This window comes from Acinonyx jubatus, chromosome E1, assembly GCF_027475565.1.
Source record: "Acinonyx jubatus isolate Ajub_Pintada_27869175 chromosome E1, VMU_Ajub_asm_v1.0, whole genome shotgun sequence".
Lineage (NCBI taxonomy): Eukaryota > Metazoa > Chordata > Mammalia > Carnivora > Felidae > Acinonyx > Acinonyx jubatus.
The window spans coordinates 59,338,978-59,353,746 of NC_069397.1; the positions used below are offsets into that span (position 1 = coordinate 59,338,978).

General features: G+C 54.5%; 1 protein-coding gene across 8 annotated transcripts in view; it reads right to left on the minus strand.

The window, feature by feature from the left end:
- Positions 1 to 14,769, minus strand: part of CCDC57 (coiled-coil domain containing 57) — a 102,519-nt gene that overhangs the window by 15,460 nt on the left and 72,290 nt on the right. For 4 of the 8 annotated variants that reach the window (XM_053211500.1, XM_053211499.1, XM_053211504.1 and 1 more), the window contains 3 exons: positions 13,910 to 14,041; positions 13,259 to 13,475; positions 2,701 to 4,605 (listed from right to left, as the gene is read on the minus strand). In XM_053211500.1, coding sequence (XP_053067475.1) covers positions 4,145 to 4,605; positions 13,259 to 13,475; positions 13,910 to 14,041 — 810 coding nt within the window. In that variant the 3' untranslated portion in view covers positions 2,701 to 4,144. Of the gene's footprint in view, positions 1 to 2,700; positions 4,606 to 10,552; positions 13,476 to 13,909; positions 14,042 to 14,769 lie in introns of those variants that run through there. The other 4 variants (XM_053211503.1, XM_053211502.1, XM_053211501.1 and 1 more) reach the window with 4 other exon arrangements.

Below are 14,769 nucleotides of genomic sequence, written 5' to 3' on the forward strand. Positions count from 1 at the left end.
TCTTATCTGTCCATCTGTCCTTTGTTCCCCTTTTCCTCCTTTTTTTGGCTATATTTGGGCTGATTTTTTTTTTAAGATTCATTCATTCATTCATTCATTCATTCATTCATTCATTCGTTTAGAGAGAATCCCAAGCAGGCTCCACACTATCACCGTGGAGCCTGGCGCAGGGCTCGATCTCATGAACGATGAGATCACGACCTGAGCCGAAACCGAGAGTCAGACACTTAACTGACTGGGCCATCCAGGCACCCTGGGATTGATGTTTTTTATTCCATTTTCTCTGCATCACCATACTACTGGCTATACTTCTTTGTTGCTGTTGTTTTCTCTCGTCTTAGAATGGCTGTTCTGTGGTTTCCGATGTGCGTTTGTAACTTCTCTCGTTCTGCTGTGACACAATGCTGCACAATGTCACGCGTGAGAGCCTCCCAAGGGCACACCTCCTCCTCCCCTTCCCATGTGTGCCGTCTGTCATACATTTTGCTTCTGTACATACATCACAAGCCCCATAACACATTGTGAATAGGTGTATTTTAAACGACTGGTGTTTAAAGAAAAATGTAGGCCTCTCCGCGATCCTCTCTGTTGGCCCGCGTTTCCATCTGGTCCCTTTTTCCTTCAGCCTGAAGAGTGTCCGCTAACGGTCCACGTAGTACAGGTCAGTTGGTGGTAAGTTCTATCAGATTTGTTGGTCTGTGAAAGTTCTTATTCTGCCTTAATTTTTGGAGGCTATTTTTGCTAGCTATAGAATTCTATCTCGACAGCTTTTCCTTTCTTTCAGCACTTTAAACCTGATGAGACTTTGTCTTCTGGCTTGCACAGTTTCTGAAGAAAAGTCTTCATTCCATCTTTGTTCATCTCTATGTGATGTGTCCTTTATTCTTCCTTTGACTCCTTTTAAGATTCTCTTTACCACGGACTCTCAGAAGCTTGATTACGATGCTCCCTGGGTGACAAGCTCACGTGTGTGTTTAGCCAGCTGCTTGGGGAAGCTGCGCTTCCTGGGTCTGTGAGTTAAGAGTTTGCATCAAACTTAGGGGAAAATCTGGTCATTATATCTTGAAATACTTTTTCTCCCCCTATCCCTCCCCCTTCTGTTAGACTGATGGACACTGTCCGTCATGGGGACAAGGCTGTTCTCTCTTGCCTCGTTTCTCTTTGTGCATCATTTAGGACAGATTCTATTCCTATTCCTTCGAGTTCTCTGTTCTTCCTTTGACCATCTTTATTCTTGGGTTAATTCCATCCAATGAGCTTTCTTTACCAAATATCAGAGTTTTCATCTCCACGAGTTTTGTTTGGTGCCTCTCCTGTTTCCAATCTTATTATGTACATGCTTTTTGAAAAATACTTAGATACAGTCATTGTGATTCTTTAAACGTCTTTGCTTGTTCCCTCATTTCTGTCATTTCTGGGCCTCTACTGACTGGTTTTCCTCTTGCAAATGGATCACGTTTCCCTGTTTCTTCATGTGTCTTATAATTTTTGATTAGGTGTTAGGCACTGTAATATAATCTTTTCTTGAAAAATACTTTTGTTCTAGAATGCTGGGTTTTGTTTTGATAGGCAGTTAGGTTCCTTGGTTGGTCATTTCAAAGACTGTTTTTAAGCTTGTCTAGGCTAAGTCTTCATGGGCCTTCATTCCAGAGATACCCACCCTACTACGGACGTGTGACTTCTCTACGTCTCCACTGAATGAAGGTGCTGATGGGGACTCAGCACTCTGACTGAATATCTCCCTACCCTGTGAGAGCTCTGGAAATGGTTCAGCTTACAAGTCGTTTGTCTTTCCTTTGCCTGGAACTGTGGAGCCTTCTTCTATACATCTGGGGCTAACACGCAGTGAGGACTCAAGAGAATGTCTATGCAGGTTTCTGGAGTTCTCTTCTGTATATACCCTCCTTTCTGGACTCTGTCCTGCAACTGCCAGCCCCTTCTGCCTTCCCAAACTCCAATTCCCATTTCCCCAACTCAGCACGGCTTCTGAGTTCTATTTGGCACCCTCCTCCCTATGACTGCAGCCCAGAAACTGCCTTCAGACAGAAAGCCAGGGGGTCCTGGAACTTGCCTCATTGGTCTTCCTTCTTTTACGGACCACAGTCCTGTGCTATTGGCCAATGTCCGAAAACAGTCGTTTCGTATATTTTGCCCAACTTTCTAGTTGTTTACGGAGGGGTGTTAAAGTCTAGTCCTTGTAACAGCCTAGCCTGAAGACATGAGGGCTAGCCGTGCTGTGGCCCCAGAATACATACCGCGGAAGAATAAGCCGATTTCACTGTTTCTTAAAGTATTTACTTTGTTGTAAAAGTTATTTCAATACCAGTCGTTTCCCAAGTGGTAGTAAATGTTTCACCACAGTACGGTCAAGAGAAGAGCCAACAAAGATCTACTTGACGACGCTTCTCAAGAAGTTTAGAGGATACTCTGCACTTCTTAAAAAGCCTCAGGTTATAGGGGCGCCTGGGTGGCTCAGTCGGTTAAGCGTCCGACTTCGGCTCAGGTCATGACCTCACAGTTCGTGAGTTTGAGCCCCGCGTCGGGCTCTGTGCTGATGGCTCAGAGCCTGGAGCCTGCTTCACATTCTGTGTCTCCCTCTCTCTCTGCCCCTTCCCTGCTCATGCCGTGTCTCTCTCCGTCTCAAAAATAAATAAACATTAAAAAACAATTTAAAAAAAAAAGCCTCAGGTTATAATAATTGGCGTGGGCAGGCAGCTGGCGTGGCTCAACCGTTCAGAACACAGCGCCGCTCCCTCTTTTGACCAGAACGCTGCTTCTGGGACCTTCTTTAGCCGTGATCACAATGGTGCTGAGGGGCGGCAGACGCCAACCTGTGGCGATTTCACTGGTGTGCGGGCGCTCACATCCACTCCTGTCCTGACAGCAGTGACAGGCAGAGCCAAAGAGATAAAGGGTGCTGGGCAGTGAGGGCAGGACCTGCCACCCCCTGGGGTCCGGGGACCGTCACAGTCACAGTGCTGAATAAGTCTCCCCGCTCTCGTGGACAGCTCCCAACCCGATCTGCCTCACGAGGTCTCTGCGGCAGTGGTCGGTGGGCGTGCGTGCCAGGCCCTCCAGTGGGAAGCAACTCGCCCTGTTTCCAGCTTGTGTTCCTGGAGCCCAGCCAACGAGCCCTGACTGGCGATTGCATCAGGACATCTTTCTGGTGCAGAGGACAAGCCCTCCCCGGCCCTAGCTGGCTTCCTTCCCCGTGGCTCGGGCTGCTGGTCTCTGAGCGAGGTCTCACAAGGCTCTGCCGCGGCTGCCCACCTCACTGCCGCTCACATTCCAGAAAGGTTCTCAGACCCGAGGAGCGTTCTCTGGTTAGTGTGTCAAAGAACAGAATGTAATGTTCCAGGTGCGTTTACAATAGGACCACAAGCTGTTCTCTGAGGTCACCTACTCTATGTGATTTTAAGCTTTTCTTACTTATCACAAGGTGGCTATCACTCAAAAACAGTGCTGGGCCATCAGCCTGCCCTCCTGCGCTCAACCAGAAACGCAAACACGACCGTGGGGAGGTCAGATGGCAGTATTCCTGGTCTTGATGGTGTGCGGACAAGGTAACTCTAAGGTCCCGTGCCTACAGTACGTTTTCATGTCCTCAGAGCCACGGCCAAATCAATCCGATTTCAGAGGAAGGTCCAAAGCACACGCATCCCTCCAGAGAAGGTGTGGAGCGGTCTCTGCTCAAGAACACAAGGGGACAGATGAGATGGCACCCGGGGGCCCACTCAGCCCTAGCCAGAGGCAGGCGACACACCACGGGACGGACAGGTGGACAAGGCCAGGAGGGCCTGCTGCGCTTGCCCTGCAGTATGGTCACGCGGGAACGTACCGCGACCCTTGAGTAAAGGGAACCCCAGTTATACCAGCAGTCACCTGACGCCCCAGTCTGGGACGGCCCTTGGCCACAGGCCGGGCCTCTCTCTGGAGCCCACCCGGCCGATCTGGCCGGTCCGGGTCATCGGAGCATTTTCTTTGTCTTTTGTCAAGCGTGTAAAATCGTGAACGTGGTAACGAGGCTCCCGGCTACAAGACCACACGCTACCAGGCACGGCTGGATCTGGCTCACCGCAGGCGTAGCTCGCGGACTGAGCTGCGATTTGGTCCACACTCTGATTTTTCAATTAGTTGCCAATTTTCAAAAACGAAAACGTTCTATGTAAAAAGCAAGACTTCCGGTTCTTTTGGAAAACGGGAAGATCTGGCTTGTTGGCCATCTCCCCCCGAGGAGCAGAAGTAGGATGGCATCATCCCGGACGGGGCACACCCGCCAGCCCGCCGCTGCCCCACACGGTCGGCACGGCCCCTGCACCCTTCGCCCCGCTGCCCGCTGCCTGGGGCCTGCGGGCACCCGCAGCCGGGACTCGTCTGGGCCAGTGGGCTCAGGGTCTGAAGTCTGACGGCCTGGACTCTGGTCTCGATCCGCTAGGGGGCAGCTGGGAGACTCGAGTGAGCAACCTAGCGTTTCTGGGCCTATGACTCCACCTCTGACTGCACGGCCCCCACCTCCGGCCTCCAGGAGCTGCCGCGGGAGGCCACCGCCGGGAGGCTCACACCCACCCTGTGCAGCAGTGGCCAGAGGCTCCGCAAACGTTTGGGCTGTGAACAAGAGGGGGCCGTTTTTGTTTTTTCTGGATGCTCAGGTAACAACAGCCTGGCAGTGTGGAGTGTGGTTATCCGAGTAGGTGTCCTCTCTGTCGAAAGATCTACAGAAATGTTCTCACTACACAGGACTTGAAATTAATTTTGGAGTAGTACCTGGTTGATAGCATCATGTGTACCTTTTCTTAACATTTTATGCAATCCTTCTTAAGGGGAAAAACGTTTAATTTCAAGAAACACTACTGTAATTTTCAAGAACAAAAATTAAAGAAAAAGAGCACCAACATCGCTCGCTTTAAAAGTCGTAGTCCTCGCCCTTCATCGTTTTTGATTCCGTCATCCTCGGTGGGGGGATGAGGGTCCCCCCACACACGCTGGGTGTGCTGTGGGACCTTCTCAGGCCCCAGGGGAGACATCTGGGGAGCGCCCTCCACCAGTACACAAGGGGCAGAACACGGAGAACACGGTGGGTGCTCAGTGGGTGAGGTCTTGAGGACAGACCCCGCCTCCCTTTCTGGGGGAGGGTGACCCCCCCCCCCCCGACACACCCCAGCTACATTCCTCAGGAGCTGCCTGCCATTATCAATCTGACCTCTGGGACAGCCTTGGCCTTTCCCCCAGAGGTCGGCCCCTGTTCCAGTCGGGCCTGTCCCCTCGGGAACTCCAGGAGTGCAAGGGGGGCTGGGGACCTCTGGCTGGGGGACACCAGGCTTGGGCAGGAGCTCCGTGCCCCAGGCGGGTTTCCTCACTTGAAAACGGGATTCCAGTAGCTCTGCAGGTGGGTTTACTACTGTGGGGGTGACTGCATTCATTTGTAAAAAACAGATCTCTGGCCCGCCGACCCCCTCCCGCCACCGACCCCAAGCTGGGGCCCAGTCCCTTCTAGAGCACACTTCTCTGTCCCTGTGTGTCTGACTGTCACAAATCACAGCGAACACGCACCTGCTGCTAGCTTTCAGTCACCTTACAATGGGTACGAATCCTAACAACATGCAAAGCACACAGAAGGCAGCCAGCTTCACCCACAATTTAAAAACTTGCAAACTAAAGCCAATAATGAAATACATTTTTCATCTGCCAGATTGGCAAGAAAGAAAATGCCGGATAAAAACACAGCCGCACTAGAGTGAGGAAAGACACTCTTACACCCTGCAGCCACGAGCACGAACGAATCGGGCCAACTTTTTGGGGGCGATTTGGAAATAGCTTGCAGAACTCCAACCACCCACACCTTTGACCCAGTGATTCCAGATGCTGTTCTGACGACACCCTCCCACGGCCCTCCCTCCACGCCGCGAGCTTCGCTGCAGCACCGCCTTAGGAGCTAAGACCACAGGCCACCCGAAGTCCAGGCATACAAGGCGGTTAAAGAACGTCCTCGTGCCCCACGTCACCGAACTACCCAGGACGGGGTCGAAGGAGCACGCTGCCTACTGGCACACGTCCCTGGACACAGCGGGCGCACACGCGTGCTCGCCGTCTGCTTCTACAGTCACAGAGCGCAGGGCAGGCGTGGAGAGGGGCAGGGCACCCGACCGCTGTGGTCAGAGGGGGCAGGGGGCGCGGGGCCTGACTTCTCCCCAACAACCCTGGGCACCATTTCATTTCCCAGCCACACGGAGGCGTCACTCCTGACCCGCCGAGGTCAGGAGCCCCCTTTGCTCCAGTGGGCGTCCCACACCCTGAGCACCACGGCGTGGCTGGGCCACCTGGGAGGCGGAGTGCTCTAACCAACCCTGGAGCGGCTGCGTCATACGTGGCCCTCCCAGATGTCCCAGCACCCGGCGTCACCTTCCGGGTGGGGCCCGGCTTTCCGAGGCAGATGCCGCTTTGCCGGTGGGCCCGACAGCTGCCTTGGCTGAGTGCTCCTGTCCTGACTGATGTGGATGAGCCACTGCCGTGTGACTGACCCTGGTTATCTGTCAACCCAGTCTTTCCAGTTGGGTTGTTTTTGAAGTTAAAAAATAATCACTTTAGAAACGTGATTTTTATTTATTTTTTTTAAAGTTCACTTATTTGTTTTGAGAGAGAGAAAGAGAGCGCATGCTATCAGGAAGGAGGCAGACAGAGAGGCAGAGAATCCCTGTACTGTCAGTGCAGAACCTGATGCGGGTCCTGATCTCACCAATGAGCTTAACCGACTGCGCCTCCCAGGAGCGCCAGAAATGTGTGATTTTTAAACCACTAGATACTCAGTTCCAATTCCGTACATTTTTAGGTTTGATTTTAAGCCACTGAACTCTGCGTGGGAGGCATTTTAGCGTGTGGCCGGCACTGCTGGTGGGCAGTCGTGTGCTGGGCCATCCTGTGTCGGCCTCTCCTTACGGAACATATGCCCACAGCTAGAAGGTTCCTGCTGTGTGTGACCTGTTCCCCGTGCATTTTATTGGCCTAGAAAACCACTCATTTCGCTTCAAGAGAAACTGTCCATATTTCAGTTAGAATTACACTGACTCCTTAGTGTAGAGAAAACAGCTTTGTGGTATGTAATACTCCCATCCAGAAGAGTTGACTTATAAAGATGTACTTTTCCCACAATGCCTGGTAGGGTCTCTCATCACATGGTTTTCCTGAGAGCACAGACCGCTGGGCTGCAGACTCAGGGCCTCCCTGGGCTCCATTCTCTCCAGTCACCTCCCTGCTCAGCTCAACTGAGCACCTGTTGTGCACCTGATGTGCTAGCCCTGCCCCAGCGCCAGGCTGTCCCAGGACGGAGTGGGGGGGGGGGGGGCGGTGCGCTAGTGCTGAGGGAGGGGAGGAAGCCAGCTGGAAGGTGATGGGCCACAGGCAGGTGGTCTGAGAGGAAGGTGGGGGGGGAGGTGTCCAGAGGTGTGGGCAGGAAGGGCCTGGGCTGCATGGGGCTCCGGGGAGGGGTCGCAGCCCCAGGCTCTGCAGCAAGGAGAGAGGACAGAAGAGTAGGGTCAGGGTCAGCGTGGAGCAGGGGTGGGGGTGGGGGGTCAGGAGAAGGGGCCGGATCCCTCGGGCAGGGTGGAGAAGGGGGGCATGGTGACCCCGAAGTCCTGGGTGCAGTTGTGGGCTGGACCCCAGGCACCTGTGCAGACCCAGGGGGTCAGGCTTGGGCTCAGGCCCTGCCCTGGGATAGGGTTGCAGCAGGGCCTGGCCAGGCCTCCTGGGGCAGTAGGGAGGCCAGGAGGGGCTCTGGTCCCACCTCAAAACCAAAAGGAGTATGTCTTTTCAGCGCCAAGAGCCAAGCGCTTGAGAAATACCGTGTAATGGAAGCAATCCTTCATGTTATTAAGTGCAGATGTCACACACTGTTACACTATTTCATTGTTGTTTTTAACTTTTCACGACTGCTAGGACTCACAGTTTGTTCCTCGCTGCTAGGACTCACAGTTTGTTCCTTGCGATGCACGGAAAACTTACAAAAGGAGAAGACGCTTCATCCCAGGCTCTATAATGGAGCCTCTAGATTGCCTGTCTGGACGGATCGCCCACGTTGTACTTTATCATAAATGCTTATGATCACAGGTTTACGTCCGAAGCAGAGTTACTGGCTTCCTGAGAGTATCACCGAAGAAACCAGTAAGGTTTTAAAAAGTATTCTGAGGGGCGCCTAGCTGGCTCGGTGGGTGGGGCCTGTGACTCTCGATCTCAGGGTGGTGGGTTCAAGTCCCATGTTGGGCGTAGAGATTACTTAAAAATAAAAGCTTTAAAAAATGATGATAAATAGGGGGCACTTGGGTGACTCGGTTGGTTGAGTGTCCAACTCTTGATTTCGGCTCAGGTCATGATCTGACAGTTTGCGAGTCTGAGCCCTGAGTCAGGCTCTTACTCTGACAGCACGGAGCCTTCTTGGGACTCTCTCTCTGCCCCTCCCCGGCTCGTGCATACTCTCTCTCTCTCAAAATAAATAAACACTTAAAAATAACAATAAAAAAGAAGTATGCTTACAGAAAGTAGAATATCATACAGATAACTCCACTATGCATACTCGAACAGTCAACACATGAGGGGAGCACAAAGAAACTCTGTAGACAGTTGGAACGACCACAATGCGTTCATTCCAACCCTTCCTCCCGCCTAAATGCTCCCCAGGGTGAGCCAAACATATCTCTCCTACTTTTCAATCCCAAAGCACTGCTCATAAAAGGCAGGGGCGACAGGCCCAGCCCCAGCCAGTGTGTGACTACCCTCCCCTGCACAGACCGTGCTGAAGGCCCGCCCCACAGCCTTCCTGGTTTCTTTGCCGAGGCCCTGCCTGCTGTTCTCAGGCTCTGAGACAGTCCCCTGGTGGAAGACGGTCTGTCTGGAGCTCTGGGGAAAACACTTCCCTTCCCAATGAAAAGAAAGAAGTGTGGGGAGAGAAGCAGGCCTTCTGACGTGATGTTCGGAGCTGCTGCAGCTCTTCTGGACCATCAGGAGGAGACAGAGCCCCAGACCAGCCAGCCCCTGGCTCGTCTGCCTCTGGGCTCGACGCACAACTTGACGGACTCCTATGTTTTGGTCAGCGAGTCAGTGCCACTGCCGTGCCGTGCTCACTGCGTGTCAGGAATGTGACCAAATGCTCACCACCTCGGCTGTCTCCTCCTGGGTCCAGGGAGCACGTATAAGTTTCTGGGGCTGCTTTAAGTCACCTTCAGGAGGCCGTCTGTGACCTGTGCACAGCAGGTCAGGGCTGCCGAGGGGCTTTGCCGGGCACCGGCACTGCCGCTGTGCTCCTCCCCACCCAGAACGGTCCCCGCTGTCACCTGCAGCAGCCGGCTGGCCGCCCTGCTCACCAACTGGCCCCACTTGGCCCCTGCTTCTGCCTGCTTCCCGACTCACCGCCCTCCTCATCCCTGAGCCATGGCTCTGTACCACTTAAAAGCAGGAAAGGAAGGGACTCTGACAGAAAGCCACCACCAGACCGTCTCTTCCACCCGCATGTGGACGGGTGTGGCCTCTCGGAACTGCTGCTTTTCAAGAGCACGGCTTCTGGAAGAAGTCGTCTGCCCCATTCTTCCCTCCAGCTCCTCCCTCCTGGAAGACTGGCACGGCTGTGTTGCCCGTCCGCGGGGACCACCTGTAAGCCCACACTAACCTTCACCTTGCGTCCTGACCTCACCTGGCCTCCCTGCCACACGCCCCAGGGAGACCACTCTCTCTAAGACTTTCTATTACAAGATACCCAAAAAGTTTCATCAAACACATGTACATGTACAGTTTAAAGTATAAAAATAAAATAACTTGAAGAATAAAACAAACATTGGGGCGCCTGGCTGGCTCAGAGGAGCGTGCAACTCTTACTCTCGGGGTCGTGATTTCGAGTCCTGTGTTGGGTGTAGAGATTACTTAAAAAAGTAAAAGTTAGGGGCGCCTGGGTGGCTCAGTCAGTTGGGCATCCGACTTCAGCTCAGGTTATGATCTCGCGGTTTGTGAGTTCGAGCCCCGCGTCGGGCTCTGTGCTGACAGCTCAGAGCCTGGAGCCTGCTTCGGACTCTGTCTCCCTCTCTCTCTGCCCCTCCCCTGCTTGTGCTCTGTCTCTCTCTCTCAAAAATAAATAAAAACATTAAAATAATAATTCTTCACCTTCTTGAGGCAACTGGCTCAGTCGGTTAAGCATCCAACTCTTGATTTTAGCTCAGTCATGATCTCAGCTTGTGGCTTTGAGCTCTGCGTCAGGCTCTGTGCTGACAGTGTGGAGCCTGCCTGGGATTCTCTCTCTCTCTCTCTCTCTCTCTCTCTCTCTCTCTCTCTCTCTCTCTCTCCCCCACTTCCCCACTTGTGCTGGCTGTCTCTCTCCCTCTCAAAATACATAAACTCAAAAAATTCTTCACTTTCTTGCCACGTATGGACCCCTTCAAGTGTGACTATGGCATTTTTCAAAAAGGCAAGCCCTGCTTTCTTTCTTTTCTTTCCTTTTCTTTCCTTTTCCCTGTCCTTCCTTCCTTCCTTCCTTCCTTCCTTCCTTCCTCCCTCCCTCCCTCCCTCCCTCCCTCCCTTCCTTCTTTCCTTCCTTTCAAGTAGGCTCCACGGCCAGCATGGGGGTCGAACTCCCCACCCCGAGATCAGGAGGCCCCGACAGTGGTATTTTCTGTGGACATGTGCAAAGGAAGCCAGTCCGGCACTTAGCCGGCTATGTTGTGAGAAATGGGGCTAGAGTTTCATGCTTAACTCAAGCGAGTCAGATGTGAGGCAGAAATAAAAGTCCTCCCCACATGGATGGCCTCAAAGAGTTTCCCATATAAAAATTCTCTTTTAAAGCTGTTCTGGAAGAAGGACAACGTATCTTAGAGGCTACTAAGGTAGCCACAGATAGGTTTGAAGGAATTGAATCAAATTTATTTTGTCTCAAAGACACCCCTCCCCAACAGCTGGTATCCTCATGGGTGGTAACAGAAAAATGCAGATGTCCACAAGTTTAAGAAACTGATGGGCGAAATGAAAATAAGCTGGGAGTAACCAGCAGAAGAAAAAAACTTGAGTGTCACTTAAAAACAGGCCGGAGATGGAAAATGTGACCTATTCGATGAAAGGCGTGAGAAGATAAAAAATTCTTCAAGCACGCCAAGCGGAAAATACACAAAAAGCCATCGGAGGGAAGTACCAGCAACGAGGGCTCACAGGGAAGAGCATGTACGGAGCCCCTGTGGCAGACTTGCACGCGGGTCCGCGGGGCACAGGGGACGGCGCTGTCCTTTCTGCAGAAGGCGCCGCCCCAACAGATGGGTGCGGGAAGGCGGGGAATCAAAGGAAGCCGGTGAGTCCGTGAAATACGAAGCAAGCAGGGCGGAGGCCCACCTGGGAAACCCAGGGGCAGAGTCTGGGGAGGAACATGAGGCTAAGACCGCGCGGGAACAGCCAGGAAAATGCACAGAAAGGTACAGCGAGGAGAGCCCAGGCCGGCCGAGGGCCGTGTGGCGGTCACGACTCCAACAGCCCAGCACCGCCCACGGGCAGGTGGAGACCCGGGCGCCATGGTGGGATGGGCCAGACACAGACGCCCTGGGGAAGTCAGCACTGCAGTGAGAGCGGGACTTCCGACAAGAGGGCAACAAGAGGGCAACACGGGCCACTAGTGAGTGCCGCTGGGCCATCGGGACGAAAACTCAGTTTGGTTCCATTTTGTAACGTATACAGTGATAAATTCCAAATGATTCATGGATTTACACATTAAAAAAATGAAGCCATAAGTATTAGAAGAAATCAGGGAAGAATAATCTCCAATTGTGGAGTGGAAAAGGCCAAAAAAAGGCACAGGAACCAGAAGGGGTTAAAAACAAGAACACTAACTACACACACATGCAAAAATACACACATGACAAAAACCACCATAAGCCGAAAGTCAAATGAGAAACTGCCGGAAGGTGGGAAAGTATTTGTAAACTGTGTCTCGGGAAAGGGGTAATTTCCATCAGGAAGGACAAGCTCCTATAGATGGGGCCCCGGCAGGCAGGAAGGGGCAGAGCGGGGGCCGGGGGAGAGGAGGGGACTCCTGCCCAGAGCCACTCGGGGGAACGCCGCACCACCTCGGACAGGAGACGCGGGTGACGTCCGCAGTGCCGTGTGCGCAGCCTCGCACACCCTGCTGGTGTCCGTGTGAGCGGGGGTGGTCCCACGGACCCCACCGGACCAGACCTTCCCGAACTAGAAATACACCTGCTTTTCGACCTGGCAACCCCCACTCTGGGGACTCACATACAGGCTTTTAGCGGGAGGCATGTGTCCCAGGCCATCACTGTAATGTGACTTGTATGGCAAAAGATTGGAAATGACCTAAAATATCCACCGCAGGGACAACAGTCCCATCGGTCAGGGCACATCTACACAACGAGGTGCGGCCCACGTGGGGCTGAGACCCCTAGCCCTGTGGACGGATTCCGAAGGGATTCCCTCAGGCTTCCGGCCACTTCTCGGGGTCAGGCTGCTCTCCCGACAGAGCAAATGCATCTCCTGGACGCCCACGAGGACCTGGCGGGGCAGGGACGAGGACACACGGGCGTGCTCGGGAGGCCGGAGAGTGGCCGGCCCTCCCAGACAGAAGGACCGCACCAGCCCCCGTGGAGGGGACCCCCCCTGCAGCACCGGGCAGCACCCGAGTAGGAGGACTGGCACTGTGGTGACACAGCAGGAGCCCGCGCAGGCGGAATGGGCGGAGCGAACGCGGTGTCTGTCTGCACATCAGCCACCGCAGACCCAGCCCTCCTGGACAGCGGTGGAGGGGAAGCGCGTCTCGCCTAAGACAGGATGTCGACTCCCTCCATTCTGACTTCCTACTTTCTGAGCGACTAAGTTCTTCCTTCCAGCTTCTCTCTTACCTCAGGCAAAACATCCGTGGCGGGAACAGAAACTACCCCTCGGCAACAAGAACCGCCCTGCAGGACACCGGGCCCCCGTGAGACAGCCCCCGACAGTGATCTGCCTGACCCTCACCGCCCACCTACGCGGGCCCACCGACCGCCGGCCCGCATTCTCCCTATATAACCCTGGGACTGTTTTCCCCACTTTGCAGACCGTCTTCGAGTTGCTCGCCCACGGTCCTCCTGACATCGGCCTCGCTGCAGTAACCACCCTTCTCGTGTCACATCCGCTCGTCTCTCTGCCTCTGGAGTGTGGTCGGTGTGTCGGTGACGAGTGGCCGAGCCTGGCGTGTCCGGGACCCCGGAGCCAGGCACTCGTGCGCCCCCATGTCCCGGCCCCAGCCTACCTGGCACAGAGTCGTCCTGGGACGTGAGGCCGGAGGGGCTGGATCCCAGGTCCAGTAACTTCCACGTGTCCTGGAGGGGACCACTGGCTGGTGATGAGGAGCTTCGGGTGTGGTGGCTCTTTTCCTCACGGGATTCTTGAGCCAGGTGTGGCTTTGGGGACCGGCTTTCCTTCTGCCGAGCTGATCTGTAAGTCGCCCTGGAGATCCCGTGTTGCCTCTATGACAGTAAACAAAGACAGAAACAGCCCTCAGAGTCCTGCTGGGTGAGTGGTGGGACGGTGGGCACGGCCCTCGGTCAGGCCCGCGCTCCCGGGCACTCCAGCTGGGGTTCCCCTGGGCTCCAGAAGGCCTCGCGATGTGCAGGGCAAAGGCAGTCCAGTCTCTATGGGAGGTGGGACCTGGAAAGAAGGACAGATGCCCCAAAGCCCATGCTCTCCGGCCGCGAAGGCCCGCTGTGGGGGCCCGTGTGTGCCCCGGGGCGGGGGTCTTGCTGTGCAAGGGCATGACGGAGACCCCCCTGCCCCCGCCCACACGAGGAGAGGTGTCTGCTCCTGACACCGCAGTCACTCAGGGCAACAGCCACCCACTGGGACAGAAGGCACATGGGTTCCCCACAGTGGATCCCTGCACTGAGACGAGGCCCTGCTGTACCTGCCCCGACCCGGCCTCAGCTCCTGCTGTGCAGCCTGGCGGACTGGACCTTCTGCTGACGCTCTGGGCCAGGTGGGGCCGGGCCTCCCCGGGGTGTCCAGAGGAACGTTCTGTCTCGGCGCTCTTAGAGCCCTGCCGTGGAAATGCAGAGAAAAGGACTCAGTGCCATGTGTCATCGAGGGGGCGTGTCACCCAGGTCTCCCTCAAAAGTAGGAAGAAACGCTGTCCCCAAGTCTCCGGTATCAGGGACTCGCTCACATTGGGGACTGGCCACAAGGGAGGGGTGTGGTCGTGTCCACGAGCCAGGATGACCACAGCAGGCCTTCAGTGGCCATCCGAGTGCCCCTCACATCCTTCAGGAGACCGAGAACCTAACGTCACACAGACCCTCCCAGGGCACGTGTCCCTGGCACACCATCGGTGCATCGCTCTGATGGCTCTTTGCACGCTCTCTCTGTGGGGACGCCTGCAGGACGGCAGTCAGAAGGGAGCGTGAGGGAGTTTCTAAAGGGGCACAGAATGAAACATGGAAGAAAATGTAAGAATTAAAAGCAGGGGCACCAGGGCAGAGCCCGGGCAGTAGGCCAGTGGGGCCCCTGGGAACCAGCCAGATCCACCAGCCTCCTCCCGCCCCAGGGAGCACTCACACCCACCACCCAGCTCTCCTCCGCTCTAGTTCAATCAATATTTGAGTTTTCAACTGAGAAACGCACACAAATCTTTTGGATTTAATTGACAGCCCCTGGGGCAGCACTGATAATAAATGGCTTTTCGCATTTGTTGAGGGACTCACTGTGCGTCTTCCTCTGTGCTTTCTGACCATACCCTTTGCTTATTTATCTACTGGTTAAAAAAGTGGG